Source organism: Centroberyx gerrardi, chromosome 1, assembly GCF_048128805.1.
Source record: "Centroberyx gerrardi isolate f3 chromosome 1, fCenGer3.hap1.cur.20231027, whole genome shotgun sequence".
Taxonomy (NCBI): Eukaryota; Metazoa; Chordata; class Actinopteri; order Beryciformes; family Berycidae; genus Centroberyx; species Centroberyx gerrardi.
In genome coordinates this window covers 30,374,836-30,394,305 of record NC_135997.1, presented here as the reverse complement: position 1 = coordinate 30,394,305, position 19,470 = coordinate 30,374,836, and the positions used below count along the sequence as shown (strand labels likewise).

General features: G+C 39.9%; 1 protein-coding gene across 1 annotated transcript in view; it reads right to left on the bottom strand.

Moving 5' to 3' along the window:
* pcsk6 (proprotein convertase subtilisin/kexin type 6) overlaps positions 1 to 19,470 on the bottom strand; it is a 51,504-nt gene that overhangs the window by 14,889 nt on the left and 17,145 nt on the right. The window contains exons 7-12 of the mRNA XM_071908910.2: positions 18,613 to 18,785; positions 18,291 to 18,503; positions 14,409 to 14,509; positions 11,022 to 11,125; positions 8,150 to 8,267; positions 2,670 to 2,858 (exon numbers count right to left, since the gene is read on the bottom strand). Coding sequence (XP_071765011.2) covers positions 2,670 to 2,858; positions 8,150 to 8,267; positions 11,022 to 11,125; positions 14,409 to 14,509; positions 18,291 to 18,503; positions 18,613 to 18,785 — 898 coding nt within the window. The remainder of the gene's footprint in view (positions 1 to 2,669; positions 2,859 to 8,149; positions 8,268 to 11,021; positions 11,126 to 14,408; positions 14,510 to 18,290; positions 18,504 to 18,612; positions 18,786 to 19,470) is intronic.

The window sequence follows — 19,470 nt, the reverse complement described above, 5'->3', positions numbered from 1 at the left end:
TAATCGCCTCCCCTCACCAGACCTTCCTGTTGATCTCTGCTCTGATTAACTAGTTTGCTCCTCTCTATAGTGAAAATATGACTTTATTGCATGTGGCAGTTACAGGCCACCTGTGCCAGAGACTTGTGTATGAGGAGATAAGTTCTATCAATGTTGTTGCAATTCCTGCTGGTCGCCTATGGAGGTTGATAAAGGTCATAGATCACTTACTACTGATACTGAATATCAGCCCAAAACAACCGCTATCGGCAGCTTCCCAAAAATATCGGTATCGGCCTTTAAAAACACGTAGCCGTTGAACCCTGCAGTGAGTATCTTGGTAGGTAGTCAACCATAAATGTAATCTCCAAGTCTTGCTAAGTCAGGGCAAATATCTGCAGAGCAGTTTGGATGGGGCAGCACTCTGAGTCTCAGATCACTGGAGAGACCTTTCTTTTATGATGAAGGAACTCAATTAAAACAAACCGTAGAAGGCAACCACACGACAGGACGTAATAACCAACGTGTTCACCGACGGTGCAACAAGATGCACTGTGAGATAAATAAAGAGTGGAGAGTGTTGTTTGAAGCTGACTCCAATCATTAAGACCCTGGTGAAATAAAAGGAGGCGGGCCGTCTCTCAGCCACTGATGCCTGCCTTTTGAGATTTCCCCAGACAGAGAGGGAACTGAGCGATCCATCTACACTCCAAAAGGCTTTTTTTTCTCTGGTTTTATTCATGAGCATATTAGAATAACAATCATAGATTCCCCTGTATGACTACGAACAGCACTCTGAGAATATCAACGAAGAGGATGCGGGACCCACAAGGGAAATGGGGGGGAGAAAGAGAAGGCGAGGGATGGATGGAGGGAGGATGTGAAAAACAAAACGGTCAAACTTTTCTGAGTGATGGGGAGCTGCTTCGCTCTGACAGGGATTTCAGCAGAGGGATCAGTACATGTCCTTCAGCCTGTCAAGCCCCAGGCTGTGTGTGTGTGTGTGTGTGTGTGTGTGTGTGTTCATGAGCTTTTTGCATTTCTTTGAAAGCAACACCTCCTACTTTGGAGGTGACACCATGACTATGAGGTTAAAATCTGCTCCTGCACTCTTAGAAATGAGGGTTTTAAAAGGGTTCTTCTCTTTGTGTCTGAAGAATTGTTTTTGGTTGAAAGGGTTCCTCAAGGGTTTTTTGCAAGACAAATAGTTCAATCAAGAACCTTTTTCATTTGAAGAACCCTTTTTGAAAGAAATAGTTGATCATTATGAACCATCATCTTCATGGATCCCTTGGATGAGAGAAGGGACAGACAGTAAACACGTCAATCTTAATAATTTTCTATTCTATTGTTTGTTTACTTTATTTTGAAAGAGCACTGTTTTACACTTCAGTAATCTGAGAACAATGGCGATTACTGAGGGACATTTGTATATTACAGAATTGACATTTTATGATTTTCTACCACTTAATGGAGAATATAAAGTGCTCTCATACAGAGCCACACAGTTCACATGTGTATTTTATTGACCCCAAGTGTGTATTGAACTCTGAACCTTAACAGTGATAATGCTGCGCCCGAGCCAACTGGGCCACTCAGAGCCTTATGTCATGTTTTTTGTCTTTTTTTTTTGGGGCAGTGTAACTTCAACAAGGACAAGGGGCAGCACATGAGCCAAAACAGGTTCCCTAACTAAACAGTTATTCAATTCATTTCCCACAGTTGTTTAGTAGATTTACATTTTCAAGTTAAGTTTCATCCATAATCAAGGAAAAGACATTTTAGATGATTTAGATCACACAGCACTTCTACCAGCACTGTGCTGCTGTACATAATAAGCTGCCTCATGCCTGAGTATAGTTCAGGGTTTTTGTAAGTCTTCTATGTTGGTGAGCCAAAGTACAAATAGGTCTCTGATGTTTCTGTGTTTTTATCCTCAGAGGTTCTATACTGTATTGTGGTTTCATCCCGTGCTTTTGTTCTTCCCTGCACTTGCATGCACAACCTGCAGTATTTTAAATTTTTAATAAATGTAATGTAATCTAAAATGCAGTGTGTCAACTTTAATTTGAGGTTATTTTCAACCATGTCAGGTGAACAGTTAAAGAACTACAGCCCTACTAATACCTAACTACAGCGTGTTGCAGCCCAGATACATATGGGACTCACTGTATATACCAGGAAGAATTTCTGTGTGATAGACTGGGGTTTTAAAGGCTGATACTGATATCAATGGTTTTTGGATTGAAGTTGTCAGAAGCCCATGTTTTGTGCCAATATTAAATGTCTTATTTTCATGCCAAAAAATTCTCCAAAATTCCAAGTATTCAGTGTTTTCCCCAGAATTGTATTCTTGTCAGGGTGGAAAAGCCTCTGAAACAGCATTTAGACCATCATGGAACACTAAAACTCTTCACTGAAACACAGGATAATAAGAATACGAATAAAAACATTCATGCATACTTGAGTGGAATCCAACTGAAATGTCTCATTAGAATCAGTTCAGGTCAAGGTCCACAGACAACCAGTGTAGTATTGATCAATTCTACAATAAATATGTAATCAAACAAACTGCATCATATCAGAGGTAGAGGACACTGACTGGACCAGATCTGATTTTTAATTAAAGTCCAATACGGGCCCCGTATATCAGTCTAACCCCGGCGTGTGTTGGTGTGTGTAGCTCTCACCTCTTGGCCAGCAGCTGTGATCGAGTCCCGGACGGAGAGATGAGGTTGATCTCCAGGTCTCCTCGTCGTGGGTGGACGATCAGGACCTTGACCACCACGTGCTCCAGGTAAGCCACGTGCTGCTCCGCTTGTTCTGAGCACCCAGAGGTGGAAATGCTGCTGTTCAGGCTTTGGCCGACACGGATGTACCTGCCACAACAAAGAAAGACATGCTCATGGATTTGTTTTTTTTAAAAATACAAATACATTTTTTGGTAAATGACGATCATCACTGAAACATGTTTTTTTAAATTCAGTGGTGGGTTTCATACATTTCTTAATAACTCGTTTAGTAACACTATTTTAACTGTTTAGTAACACTTTACTTGAGGTGGCGCTTATAAGACATTATAAGGCATCATAAGCACATTATAAGCATATAGTGAGTGCATGATAATTATTAGAATAAGAGCGTAATACAATAAAGACAATGTGCAGAAACATTGGGGGGTGAATACTTTATGGGGCAACTATATAGTCATGACATTATTAATGACATAATATTAAGTTGAATGTAATTTTCTGGTGTTCATCTAATTATTATATTGTAAGAAAAATGTATCTCTATTGGGATTATAATCTACATTCTGTGACATGTGCATTATGTATATTCTAATAATATGTGTAGTAATATGTGTATATGTACATTTCTTCTATGATGCATGTTATGTCTGTTTTCTGTATGTGGCATGCGTATATGTATATTTCGATGTGATATGCATTTGTATGGTGGGTTTGCACTATTTTTGTATGTGTTTGGCTTTTATTGTTTTCATAAAAAAGCACTCTGAGTTTCTATGCAAAGTCTTCAACTGTTCGCTGTGCTTCTGAACAACAGATGGATGTAATGATTGTTGGACAAGACAGAAATATATCATCATCCTTTACGGCCTATGCACACACACACACACACACACAGCAATAGAGAATGATGCAGCAAGTGGGTCATTTGAGAACTCCGGCCATTTCTCTCTCATGAACATACTGACAGGATAGTTTCCACTCCTCAATTGGACAGGGGTGGATAAGCAAAGCCAATCGATTCACTCCTGCTCCAGGCTAATGAAAATCAAACTGGGGCTGTGTGTGTGTGTGTGTGTGGTGTGTGGTGTGTGTGTACGCCTGCATGGTCTCCAACATACTATGTACAGAAACTTAATCAACAGTCACACAGAGCAAAGTGTCACGTTGCAGAGCACATGCTCCAATAACGGATCCAGATGACAGAAAGTGTGACTGGGGAACATATGGTCTCCTTATTGAGCCTCTGTATTAAAACATGTTCCTACTTTAAACTTTTCACTTTGAGGCAGTTTCTGTGTCGGTGTGCTAGTTTTTTAATAAACATATCAATGGCTTTTATTGATTTAAAAAAGAAAAGTAAGCCAACAAATAATCAATAAATGAGTGGGCTACTGATCAGCTTGTTTCCCTCTCTCATTCCTCTTAATGAAATACAGTTTTTAGTAGATTTTGGTCTACTTAGCTATTCACCCATGTGTCCCTGGTAGATCGTTGGCTCCGGTGCTCCATGCTAAACTCAATAGCGAAGTTGACCAACAGGAGAATCTACCAAAAACTCTGTGTATTCCTTTAAAAGCTTCAATGGGCCCTTCAAACAAACTGAAACCTTGGTAAGGCTCAGCTGACCGTCAGCCCTCATCATATTTCAAACAAAAACCCTGATTCTCGCATATGGATGTGACATCTTCTTTCTCTCTGAGTGAACTCTGTGGTACAGAGGAAACCGTCTTTGCTGACAGAGCTCTGTGGTGAAATTGGGTAATATAATCATGTAATATAACAACAAAGGACCTATGCCAAAAACCCATTAGCACTGTCATTACCACACTCCAGCAATTTTTCCTTAACAAGGACAGCAAAGGGCAAAAAAGGCTTTGTGTTGGTGCTGCGGTTGTTCTGAAACTGATGGCCTGAGGCATCAGAGGTAGTTACAGTGATTGGTGTATATGTTTTCTATAATGCAAGTCAACACGCTTGCACACTTTCTGTACACATGTATGGCCTTCTGTATGGCCGTAAATTCACATATTTGTTTTCTTCATATTCCCATATCCTTCTGATTGTCGTATTTTGCATATAGATGGGTTTTTCTTTATGATTTCCACTTGTTTCATGGTGCATATTATATTTTTTGGACTCGGTATGTTCTACTGCTGTCTTGCACATCCTAATAATAATCCATACTTCATTCATACATTCTACCTAAGACCTTCTAATGTTGAAATTGTTGGTTGCACACGTTTATATGACCCCCCATTTGCTCTATTCTTATTTATATTCTATTACTCTTTTCTGCATTCTATTACTATTTGCTGCTGCAACAACCCAATTCCCCCACAGGAATCGTTGTTTTATCACATCTTATCTTATGCTGCTGCTCTCCGAGGCTCAACTCAACAGTTCATGTAAAAGTTTCATTGGATTTGAATAATACAGCTGCTGGAACACCAGACTGAGCCACTGGGGCACCTTACAAACCAATGCAGTATGGAAGCATTCAGCTATTGTAGTTGTGAATCAGTGGGTATTAAAACATTGGGAGAAACTTTTATTTTGTAGTTACCATCATGGCCAAATTCATGGTGTAAACAGTGGAAATCGTGCTGAAAAGGAATACCTCCAGCAACAGTTAGGACGTTAGATGACTCTCCAGCACATTCCTTATGGTCCTGCTCAGCCAAACAGGACTGTGTTTTATAGCTGTTTTTCTCTTACAGCATTGTGCTCGAGCCGGCCATGCTGCACACTCTTAATCACCTAAACAATCAGGACATGTCATATCACCCTCCCCGTCTCCGAGATACCCTGGTGAGTTGCCATTAAGCCACATTTCTGCTGTCAACATTCCTCTGATGTTCCTCTGTGACAGCGGGGAGAGGAGAAGCTCCATCGAAGCCATCACACTGCGTTAAGAGCCTCGTTTCAGATCATATGAGAAAGGACTTTCCACTGCAGAGCCACACACACACACACACAGCTGCAGGGCATGGAGGGGGCACAAATAGCTGACTGACTGTAAAGTGTGTGCCACCATTTTTGCGGCGGACAAAAGAGCCCCCAGAACATGTTATCATGCCTCCTTCAGTGCATTAGAAAGCGTTTGGCAACAGATCCATCCCAGAAAACAAACCACAGTATTTTGCCCTCTTCCTGGCAATATAAAAAGTCTGAAAAAAACAAGACATTAAATGCAGAGTTGTTTTGCTTTCTGTCATTACTGACATCTGGGTCAATTTGTGGCTATTTGTCAGTATCAGGGCTCTGGGTGGTTTGAAATAACATCTTCAAGGGACTATGAAAACAAACCGCTCTCATTATGTTCCTCTCAAAAGCATCCTTACCATCGACCCCACTGGATAGAGTTTAATCACTTCTTAGAAACCCCCAAACAAACAAAATCGTTTTATATCCTGTAGGCTATATATGCTTTTAATTCACATTATCCAGTATATGCTGTAAATTACATTTTTTTCACATTCTATTACTTTATCATTTGTTATATATTGCATATGTTTATATTTTCATTTATTTCCATACCATATTTGTTAAAATCGTACATATTTTTCATATTTCCCCATTCATTTTTCTTTATCTCTGTATGTTCTGATTTTGCACACCCCACACACATGCTGTAAATTCAGATATTTTCATATTTTTTTCATTCATAACCTTTTACCTAATATGGTGTAATTGTTGTGTCATATTTGTTACCCCCCATTTGCTGGATTCTTATTTATATCCTATTATTTTTCTATGCTGTATCCTGTTGCTGCTGCAACCAATTTCACGTCGGGGAAAGTTTAATCTAACCTAATCTAAAAACTACAGCACTTCCATGAACTGAATAAACTTACTTCCAATAACTGAATCAAACAATGAATAAAACGCTAAAATTGTCTATTCGACAATCACTGCTTCTCCTTTGAGTCTGTTTCTGCTTAAGGCATTTACATTAATTCAAGCTCTGCGACTAAAAATACTGTAGCGATGATACCAGGAGATTACTTGGAGAGATTGTTTACAGATTTCAAAGTACAATACATGAAACCAGACCTCACATGAACCTGTATCCACTAAGGCAGATTTTGTTGATTTTGTTACCAATGACTCAATGATTACTTGGCCAGGTGGTCATTAAAACTCATTTTCCAGCCTGTATTCCCCCACCCCAAGACACTACCAGTCTTGGTAGTGACTTGGGGTGGGGGGGGGGGGGTGCTATGAGCCAGTTTAAAGCTTAAACTTTTTTGTGGTAAAACATGCACTTTTAATAGCTATTAGTGTTGGAGTTGGCCAAGTGATAGAACACTGGAGGGAAATAGTAGTGCCACACTAACAACAACTATGTTAGCAGACGCTAACGCTAATGCTAACTGCCGCGTTAGCATCGTAGCTATATCTTAGCCCGTTAGCTTTTGTGAGTAGTATTCTACAATGGCAGACACAGCGTTTTATCCCAAGCATCTTACAGTATTGTGAGTGTTTATGTGTACAAAAAGTTTTATCCCAAGCACCTTACAGTGTCATGAGTGTTTATGTGACCAGTAGAAGTACAGCAAACATGTAAAAAGTTTGAACTTGGCTACAGGCTACATCTCCAAGCTCCTTGTCCTGTAATGGTGCCGTTTCTTTTTAATTTCTCCATCTCCAGTAACTCTATCTGCTTATTAAAACCCTGACAGTCACGGCCCGCTTCTCTTTGTCTCTTCCTCCTTCTGAAACTGGAACAGAATTGTCTATAAATGGTTTGAGCTCACAACACTTAGACATGCTCCAATTCCTTACAATGGCCTCTTGATGAAAGTAAATTATTCATATTACAAGGCATTAACATCAGATTCAGTTTTTCAAATATTATACTGAAATCTATTACTTATACATCACAACACTGGCGGTTACATGAGGGAGTATAAAATTGCCCAATAGCATGATATGAGAAAATGAGTTATACATTTCAGTGTCTTACTACCATGCAGCGCTCTTTAACAAGGCGCAGTCTGGCCTCAGGTGTCTCACGTACACTATTGATGAGTTTTATTGAAACAGTAAAGCATTATGAAAACAGAGCTGCACTAAATTAGCATGGTGTTATGTTAAAAAGGATATGGGATGATTTGTTAGGAACTAGATTTAAGTGCTAAGGCTTATAAGGCATATATTTTATAGAACATTTAAAACTAATATTGGTCACATTCGCAGCTTCCTGAACCCAGTTTAGGGAGCATGAGATATCCAATATAATTTCAAGGTACATTAAGTAATGTATTGACCTCTATCAGTACTCAGTAGGAATCGCACACTGTAGTTGTTTTCTCCCTAAATGTGTCCTTTTGGTCACACAAACCAGCCAGATTTCATTTCTGCAGCATGCATACTGCCAGCTTTATGCCCTGCCTCCCTGCAGCCGTTCACCTCACCTGGTGCGTCGGTCTGGCATCCGGGTGCAGGCGCGCTGGGCAGGAACACTCCTCCACTTCTTAGCCTCCAGCACCATGGCCTCTGCATCCACCAGGCCAAAGCCATACAAGTGGCTGACTGAGAGAAGAGAAGTCAGTAATTACAGTGAAAATTCTCTATAGTGATCTATAGTGACCAGTTCAGGTATCATTTGTGCTATAGTGGCTTGATAGAGGAAAACAAAATCTGGAAAGGTTATTCTCTTATTCTGTTCTTATCATTAATTAAATTTGTAAGTCAACATTATCCACATTATCTGACAAACCTAGCATGAATACTCAGCATGTGAGTGGAGCGGGTGTTGAGTGGGGAGAGGAGCAGCCATATATTAACTAACTGTTCGGCTACAAAACACTTGGATTGTGATACACAAGTTGTTTAGAGAATTTTTATGGTCATTATTTGCCCAAAACAGCCAGACCCTGTTCACTTTAGTTGGAGATGGAACTTTTTATTTTTTTCGGTGGTCGTATGAACATTAATAATCTCGACTGACATGGGGTGAGTAGATAATGACAGTGTTTTAATTTTATGGTGAACTGTTCTTTAAAAAGATCGTCTTGTGCACAAAACATGTATAGCCATAAAAAGCATAGCCTTTCTACATAACATAGTACGCACATACAGTACAGTGTCCACGCAGTAGGAAGGGTTTTGCTATTTTTTCCACAATATATTTATTACATTTTCAATATATATCGGAAAACACAAATAAATGTCTCATCAACAATAAGGTAATACTTTGTCTGATTGCTAAGAAATTTGTCTTGTGTCCTAAGCAGATCTACATAAACATACAAATACAGACAATTAAACCCCCCACATCATCATAGACATAATGTATATTGCACAGCGTCATAGGCATCTATACATAATTATACATTCCTTCGCTTGACTTCACATTCAGCATTCGAGTAGAGTCCGGGATAAAAAAATGCTTAAATCTTATGCATCTATGTTGTGGGACCCTGAAATGCCTCCCAGAGTGTAGCAATATTATTTGCCAGTCTCAACATACTCTTACTCCCTTTGTCCGCTCAAGTGGCTCCCCCACAATCTTTGAACACTCTCCGAGAAGCTTGAATAGCTTTGATTTGAGCTGCTCTGAGAGGCTATTATACCAGACAGTTATTCCATAATACAGTATGCTTTGAATTACAGAGCTGTAAAATAATAACAAAATCTGCTTGCTCCAAAGGAACTTTGACTACAAAGAAAATAAATATGTTGTTGCACATAACTGCAGACATAATCAATGTGTGTGGTCCAGGATAGAGTGGAGTCTGCATAAACTCCTAGATACTTGTAGGATGAGACCTGCTCAATGCTTTATGTACATCCGCATTCTCTAAAAAGTCCATAAATGGCCTCCAAATACGACTGAGGTCCTTTGTTTTTCCCTCTGACTACTCCATAGCCAGACAAGACTTCATTTCCTTTGACCACATATTTGTTGTAGGAATGTCCACATTCTCACGAAATAACGCAATCACTCTCCTAGCCTGGAGAAGGCCAAAGTCAATGAGCAGCACCTGTTTTTGACTTGCCTCAAAGTCCTCTGGGTAAATACCAAGGATAAATAGTCTGGCTAGGATAGGTATGTCTTTTCCAATCAGTAGAGATATACATTCAATTACATTCCCCCCAAAAAATGTGATTCTTGGGCATTCCCATATGCAATGAAGTAAAGTACCTTTCTCCTCTAAACATTTAACACGAGTATCTGGAAAGTTGATACATATTACTCAGCTTAACTGGAGTGATATAGGTTCTGATCAGCCACGTATTAAGTCTATTAGAAGATGATTCTCTTGAGTATGAGACAACAGCATTATAAAACAGAGACACCAGAGCTCCATTCCAACCGTGCAATAGGTACTTGCCCTTATCAGGCCATGAAAAAAATCTCTGCCATATTCAGTGAGGTTCTGATTGACAGGGACTAACTGCGATCACTGCTGGGGTACCTCGAAACTGGGCGTTAGCGAAGTTTACATACCATGGGGGGGCAAAAAGATTCCCTTAATTCTTTGCACCTGGTTACGGAAGCCTATAAATATATTAAATCCTCATCCATTTTCCTGTTCGCCAAAAGCAGTGCCGACGCAGATTTGATACCGTTAGATTCACATTACAGCAAATGTTACAGTATAATCATTTTGAACTGGCAATAATCACTTGCTTTCTTTCCTACAATGATGGAGCATTAAACAGTAACAATGTAACATAAAGTAGCCTTGTAAGATACTCTTTCAGCTTATTTTAGTTACTAATTGGCTACACTGTTTTGTGTTATGAGCAACTCCTGTTTCTTTACAGCGCTAACAGGGCAACAGCAATATGACGTAAACTGGCGATTACTGATGACACTGAAAAATGTGTCATTTGTCATAACTATCTGTAGGGTGAAGCAATCATCAGTGTGGCTTTTTATCTGCTTGAAATTTCAGAGAGGAAGAACATGTCCACCTTGCAGGGAATTCCAAAGTTAGTCAAATTGGCTCTCGGTGCACTGTGGAGTTCCTTGGAAGATGAGCGATGGAGGGCGAAGGTGAGGGGAATGAGCGGCTACGCGGAGCGCTGCACAACGCTGTGGCTGTCTACAGTACAGTTGACAGTATAGTAGTTTATTGTACGGTCTATAGTAAAGGAGCGGCTGAGTGAAGCACGCAAAATTTCAAGTCGTTCAACTTCTTTCACATGTTCTGATGGAAGCAAACAGTTGAAATGCATTGCAGTGCAATGTTTTTAATTCAGAAACCTTCTTTTGCGTGGCATGATCCATTCAGAGTCACAAAGTGCACAACATTTTAGAAGTAGATTGCACTGTACCTCTGTGTCCGGCGGCGTTGGTCTTCCAGTCGTTGGCTTTTAGGTGGACCGGTCTGGATGTCTTCACCAGAAGATGCTGCACATCTCTCCATGTGAGCAGCAGGCTGCAGAATACAAGGGAACTATTCATCTCATTCGGCCAGAGAGACCGACTCACATGCAATCCTCAACTCCGTGTACTTTCTTTTACATTTTATTGCAGTGATAATTCAATTCAGTTCCTTCAATTCAACCAACTTTGAGGGAATACCGGTAGACCAAGTTTGCTTGTCCTGTTGGTCAAGAACATAGACACCGAAACAGCCTGATCTCCTGAAATTTGTGAAATGAGCACCATGTCTTAAGCACCATGAGCACCATGAAAGGATTACATGAAGGAGGCAGGACTAGAAACAGTAAGTAGTCTGACACTGTGGTGGAAAGTAAGGGTGTGATAGATAAGAATGGTGATGAAGCGGCAAAAAGGCCACGCCTGCACAGGGCGGTACAAGTTCAATTTCTATGGGCAAAGCAAAAAATCAAAAACATTTTTGGTTGCTTTTCCTGAGTTCTAATAATTTATGTGAAAAATATAGGGTGTAAATAATTTGTCATTAACTTTTCACGCTTGTCAAACAACAGCATGATCCTTAAAATGTTTTATTCTTGAAGTGTAAAAATGTAAACACGGCTCCTCTCTTGAACAGAAGTTTGCACGGAAGTTTGCTAGCTTGTTAGCATTTTGTGACTTCCAAGTAAATTACAATGATCATCTAGTTGTTTGACAAATGTGAAAAGGTTAAGGGCAATTAACAACACCATATACATTTCACATAAATTGTTAGAACATGGAAAAAGCAACCACAGAAAATGTCAATTTTTTGTTTTGCTCATAGAGACTGAATAGGGTTTCGCACTTGAACCGCACTTTGTAGGCACTGCCTTTTTAAAATGTCATGCCATTCTTATCTATGGTCTACGGAAGCGTAATGCATTCACTTGAGAACAAATTTTTTGCCCTGTTTTTCTGAATTAACGAGATAATTATCTCAGAAAAACAGAGCAGAATTTTTTATTTTTTTTTAAATGCTCTGTTTTTCTGAATTAACGAGATAATTATCTCAGAATTCTGAGAAAAGTTTTCATGGAAAAAAAAAAAATTCTGCTCTGTTTTTCTGAATGAACAAGATAATTATCTCGTTCATTCAGAAAAACAGCATTTAAAAAAAAAAAATAATTCTGCTCTGTTTTTCTGAGATAATTATCTCGTTAATTCAGAAAAACAGAGCATTTAAAAAAAAATAAAAAAATTCTGCTGTTTTTCTGAATTAACGAGATAATTATCTCAGAAAAACAGAGCAGAATTATTTTTTTCCATGAAAACTTTTCTCAGAATTCTGAGATAATTATCTCGTTAATTCAGAAAAACAGGGCAATTTTTTTTTTCTCAAGTGAATGCATTACGCTTCCGTAATGGTCAGGGTGGTGGATGGGCGTAAACATTTGCCTTAAACTCCGACTACCTGGGTTTGATTCCCAACATAAACCAAAATTTCTACTGAGTTAAAGCTACACTAATTTTTCCGACCACTAGAGGGTGACAGAAACCCCAACACATTTGTAAATAAACCCACAGCAAAGCTGCTGGACTACGGAAACCCCAAAAGACAAACCTAGTGAAGGACCGTGCATAAAGGCTAATAGCTAAGATAAACGTACCTACGGAGAATTGTCAACGGTTACCAGACTCGCTTTGCCAGATTTTCCCCCCATTGAAGGTTACATGTCTCACAATGACAAGTGAAGAGGCAGGTAGCAAGTTCACTAGTTGAACAAGTTTACTTGCTCTTTTCGATTCCGCCATTCTGAGACTTTTTTTCAGGAATGGGAGGGGGAGAGCGCCGCTTTCAAACAACGAGGGAGGAGATGAGCTAGTTTTAAAAAAATGAAATCTACTGAATAGAGCGGGAGGAGCTTCGATTGGGTCCGAGTTTGACAACAAGCTTTAGAAAAGAGCTGAAAACAACAACACAGTGTGTTAAGTCTCAAAAAATTCTCCACGTAGCACATGTTAGCTTCAGGATTGGTTATAGGGTCTGAAATCTCTTATTGCAGGGTTAAGTTTTAATTCTGAGTTTTTCTTATTTAACCAAAGCCTTTCCCTAACCTTAAACATATTGTTTTAGTTGCCTAACGTTAACTCTAACCTTAACCAAAGTTGTTTTACTTGCCTAAACTTAACCGTTAGCTAACCTTTTCATGTGGCAAACAGGTGAAAATGGCATGTGCAATTCATACTATTGTCACATAATCCAATTCGTGGTGGAGGAACGTAACATTTATAGCCTATAATTCGTGTCCACAACTGCATTTCAGACTCCGTGCTCACTTCACAAAATTTTATGAGACCAGGTTGCACCAAAATCATCCATCGTTGGCTCCAGTGCTCCATGCTAACACTTTAGCATACACCATGTTGAGTGACAGTAAGTGAAGTGCTAAAGTGTTAGCATTCAACATAGTGTATGCTAAACTGTTAGCACTCAACATAGTGTATGCTAGTGTTAGCGGGACAATCTCCCAACAACTTGGTATATTCCTTTAATTATCCCCAGGGGCAACTTAATTGGCTCCAACCCAAAAAAAATCAGCAGTGGTGACAGATTGAAGTGACCCAGCATTAAAAGTAATCACAGTTTGTTATGTGAAGGATGAATTTTGTCAGAAGCCTGTCTCTATGGAAGCAGGGAGCAGGTCTTAAACAGCTTGCTACCGTGTCATTCACCAATTCCATGACTTGAGAAGAGAAACTGCTCTACTTAGCCACATGGGTAATGAAATACATAATGACCGTATTATATTCTATTACCCCTGAGAGAAGTCTCAGAAGCACAAAACACTTTTAAAAGGTTTATTAAGTAGTGTCTAAAGATAGAAAAGAACATAAAGTAACATTCAGAAGTTCAGTTTTACAAACTTTTGAAAGAAAGAAATTGGGGATATATGCTGCATTCTCAGAGGACAGAGAATTGTCTTTGAAGGCACTGCATTTCAAGTCAGTGTCACTTAATCTTATCCATTTCAGACTCCACGAGGGCTTAAATCTTTCATGTGCTCTCACTAATGGAGATCATTATGTACATTTGAAACCTAAACCTATTAACCCCCAAACACTAACTCCTTCAACATCCTCCCAAACACATTTCTTCACAAATTAAGCCGTTAAAGAAATGAATGATGTTTTAGGCTGCAGAAACTAAGCAATGTGTTCAGACACACCACCCAGAGGATATACTGTACGTCAGTAGAAGACCTAAACAGATGTAAGGAGAGACAGAAGACAAACAATGAGGGAGAAGGGGATAAGGGATGAGAGGGTAAACACCGAGACAACGACAGGCAACTGACTTGGCTTCCAGAGCGAGAGCGATGACCCCAGCCACCATGGGAGCAGAGACAGAGGTCCCAGTATGGCCATCAGTGCAGCGGTGCCGGAGATCAGTGGTTACCTGCAGGGAAACATATTCAGTTTTGTTTCGAAATGATGGATATGATGCAGTTGGTTTGGTTTCATATTTAGTGTAGAATTGATCAGTGCCACACTGGTTGTCTATGTGAAGACCTTAACCTGAATTGATCCCAATGCAACATTTGGATCTGATCTCTCATCTACATATGCATTATGTTATTATTATTATTATTATTAGTAGTAGTAGTAGTAGTAGTAGTAGTAGTAGTAGTAGTAGTAGTAGTAATATCCTAGGGTTCAATGGAGAGATTTAGTGTCTTGTGGTCTAAATTTATAAAACAATGCCTTAAGGAGCTGCTAACCCACTGAATGTCATTAGTCTGGCTTTCAATGGAGAGTTTTAGTGTCCCATGATGGTCCAAATGCTGTTTCAGAGGCTTTTCCACCCTGACATGAATAAAATCCTGGGGGAACAATATATAGGCTATTGGCAGCTTTATTCCAAAACATACTGATATCGTTATTGGCCTTCAAAAACCCATATCAGTCAAACCATAGTATATGCATTTTTAGAATGGATGGCCACAGAAGGATTCAAGGCCTGAACTGAAAAAGGCCAAAAGCACACACATTCCACCCTTTCTTGGCAAATTGTCGATTTGATTGTCATTTTTTATTTCCATCTATCCTAGGAAACACTGATTTCATCTTGATCACATTCCCTCTCAGGTCAAAGGCCTCAAGCAGAGGGAAGACGACACGGAAAGGAGGCTATCTAAGAGTCCCCGACAGAAAATAGTGAAAGTCTGTTTATGCTGGAGCTCATAACCGCTGCTTGTTAAAATACATGACAGATGGGAGAAGGAGGGCAGCGAGACACTCTCCGTGTGGTAACTCTTCCGCCAGCCGACCTGACTGCTGGCCCACCGTCACCCCGAGCGTTGCACTAGGGAGCAGGTTCTGCTACACTCTGTAAATATTATGCTTTGGGTAAAACTAACCAGAGACAAACACAGTGCAGGCCTGGGCCACAGACAGCCGTGGGGAGGAGGCAAAGCCCAGACAGGACCCAGCTCTGACTTCTCACACTGGGGCTTTAGCTGGGGCAGGGCAGCAGACTGACCGCTGCATTAGTACCTGTCTGTCGGTCTGGCAGTCTGTCGTGAATCTAAATCGCTATTTCTCTCCTCTTGGTCATCCCTCTTTCTCTTGGCTTTTCTATCTCCTCTCCGCACGACGTGAGAAACGCACCGCAGTCTCTGAGCAAACACAACCTCCGCTGATCTTTGGTCTCTTTTCTCACATACACCCACACACACCCACATACACATCAGTCACACATGCATACACATTACACCTTGCCACACTTTGGTTTCAAACTGAGTACATGCCTCGTCTTGTATCTCAGTCTATTTAACACCACTCTGGCTGACAGAAATAAATTACAGTGTCTTGCCTCTTATAGCAGGCTCTATCCACCTATGCTTTATCCACAGTGTGGCCACTGGACCTCCATGTTTTACTCCGTTATTAAAGGAATACTGAACTTTTGGGGAGTTTAGCCTGTCGGTTAACTGATGACACCAAAATCATCCATGTGTCCTTGGTAGATCATTGGCTCTGGTGCTCCATGCTAACACTTAAGCATACACTATGTTGAGTGATAGTAGGCCACCAGACCTTGTAGCAGCTCTAAACTTAAATGTAAAATAATATTAAATGATATGCGGCTTCATCTGGCGGGTTCTTGTATAAGTTTGGTAAGATTTACACAAAATATGATACAAAAATAATGTAGAGGTCTAAGCTTTTAGTAATAAAATGTTAGTAATTTTTATTATATGTCCTGTAGATTAATAATTTTAAAAAATGAAATATCATGAACTCAATATATATTTGCCCTATTTGCCCAAATTTAATTCTGGTGTCAGGTATGGACACTTTTCCACCCACAAAAGTGAAACGTAAGAGTGAAATCTAAACTCCTACACTCCTGAAATCCAAACTCGTAAACAGCAGTGAGTGAGCGCTCTGTCAGAGAGAGCTGGACTCACCAATGTTAGATCTTTTGCCTCTCTTGTCCCAGACCTGTCAGGTTGGTAAACATGAGCGTGTTGTGTCCAGTTTACTGATGTCACATCACAGGATTTCTGGGTACTGAAGTCATTTCAAACAGTTACATCCTGCCTGGTGCAGCTTTAAGATTACTTACCTTTTAGCCTAGAGCTGCTACAAGTCTCATTTTCTCGCTTTTGAGATAATGTTAGTGGCCTACGATCACTCAACATAGTGTGTTGGCATGGATCAATGGAGCCAATCATCTACTGCGGACACATTGGTTATTTTTAGTTTATGAGTTTATGCTCTCATAACTTAACAGCTAAGTTGGCCAACGGGACAATCTACCAAAAACTTCTTTAAGACGTTTCTTTCCTAATGCTATCTTTCCCTTAGCTACCACCAAACACAAATTGACAGTTTTCTTCATTCAGCACATGGACAGCTCTACAACAGAGAGAATGTGTGGGCGATGTCCCATCTGTTACTGTTGTTATACTTGCAATTAGTGGAGGCCATCTCTGAAAAGCATAGAAAGGCAGAGCAGAAGTGGTGGACTATGTCATATCTTTGCTTTGGCAAAGCCGCACCATTCCAGGACCAGAGGACAACAGAAATGTGATTTCTGTGTGTGTGTTGATGATTCTGGGAGAGGGAACATATGTATAATTGTGAGCATTAGAGTATATTTTGTGTATGTGGCACTGGCCATGTACCATCTGATAGAAAATCAAGTCTATCAGAATAAGGGCATACAAGTTTAAGTCAATGCTTGCACATACGGCATGCATGTGCTGTGTGTGCATGTTTGTACAATAATGTGTTTTGTGTATTTGACATGTCTGAGTGTAATGTATGGAGTGAATTGTGGTTCAATATTCAGAAATATATGATAGGATAAATACAAATAAAAATTACTATTTCAAATACTTTTGATTATCCACAAACAAATACTTTAGTACCTCATAAAAAAAGTCACTAAAGTTACCAAACTTAAAAAAATATATATTCATATTATTTTTTTAATAACATATTTTCTAAGGCAAAAATGTCATCTAAAAATGCCCAGCAACCACTGAACCATGATGTGGCTTACAGAAATTGCTTTAGAAAAAATCATGTAAATTATCTTTTTTTTTTTTTTTAAACATTTAGCTGCCCAAGCTAGTTTGCCATTAGCCAACACCCAGCAGCTAACTAGACCTCATGTTTTTTAGACAACACAAATGACTATCACAAATGCAAGCCACATTATGCAAATAATTTGACTCACAAATGCAGATTCAACTTATGAAATTTTTGGCTCTGAAAGTATGTTGTTAAATAAATAGCCTAAGGTATGACAGCTTTATTTCAAGCAAAGGAAACTTTAAGTTGATGGAGTCTTTCAAAGTAAAAATTAGTAGGCCAACACTATTAAATACAGAGATGAAGTATAGGTAAAAAGAAAAAAAAGAAAAAACCCAATAGTATATGAGCAGATATTATAGCTCATTATCTCCTTCTGAACACCCTATAACATGTCCTAGTTATGCTCCAAACTGAAATTAGGCTACATGAACTGGATACAAACACGATATTGAACTGAATTTTAAGTTTGTAACTTTTGTGAAAACTTGTTGGACTTTTTTATGAAGTACGAATGTATTTGTTTGTGGTTGGTCAAAAATATTTGTGTTTTTAATTTTGTTTTGTATTGATCTCATCTTATACACTTAATATTGAACTACAATTCACTCCACAGTGATGTACCCAGTACTCACTATCTTCCTGTCGTAAAACTCTCCACTGCTGTAGGTCGTGACCAAGGTGGAGCTGCAGACCTCCAGGTACCAGGGTTTGTTGCCGTTCTCCGTGGTGCTGGAGATGGAGATGGTGTAGATGCTGCTGGTGTAGCCGTCACACGAACAGTGGTCACCCTGCTGTCCCCCGTTACCCGACGCCCAGACAAAAATGGATCCCAGGCCTTTCCGACCCTGTGTGAATAACACATAGACGGCGATGTGGTGCTGTGATTCTACTCACACCTGAACCCTGCAGGTGTAAGTCTGCTCAGAGAAACATGTCATTTGTTACTGTTCGAACCTTTTTGATGCCCTGCTCGAAGGCGCTTTTGGCCAGCGGTCCTGGGCCATCCACTGTCTTGCCATCGTCTTTGGGCCCCCAGCTGGCACTGTAGATGTCGATGTAGTCAGGGCGGATTCCCAGAGACTTGGCCTCCACTATGTCGGTCACATCGCCATCCAGCATACGAATACCTGTGTGTCACAAGCAACATTGTGGGATAGAATGTGTAGCCTGCAGTACTTCAAACTCAATTCAAATGACAATGATTGAGCGTACAATTTCTTCCTTGCATCTTTGTCAAGATTAGACATTAAATGGGTGCTGTGACGCGTGGGACAAAGCCCCTCGCCCTCTGGACATGAGAGCCCCGCCGCTCCACCAACGAAGACCTTTTGTTGATAGCCTTGTGTCCCTGTGTGTGTTTTGCTCACTGTCGCTACCCTACGCCACAGTGCATATAGGGCAAAAACATTAAAATTTTGCTTGTAAAAATAATGGAATTAGACCCAATATCATAACCATATAAGGACACCTAAGCCTAAACCTGACACAACTAGTGATAGCTAAACTCTAAGGATTGGTCCTTTGGCCAGTGAGGGCCTTCTATAGGATTTACCAACTCAACCAATCAACCAATATGGGTTTTTGACGGCCAGTACTGACACTGATACCAGTATTTTTGTATTGAAGCATCCGAAAGCCAATATTTTGTGTCAATATTCAATATCTTTAAATTTGACCACCTTCGTGCCAAAAAAATCCAAAAGTTACAAGAGTTTTATCCTTGTCAGGGTGGAAAAGCCTCTGAAGCAGCATTTAGACCATCATGGGACACTAAAACTCTCCACTGAAAGCCAGACTAATGAAATTCTTCTA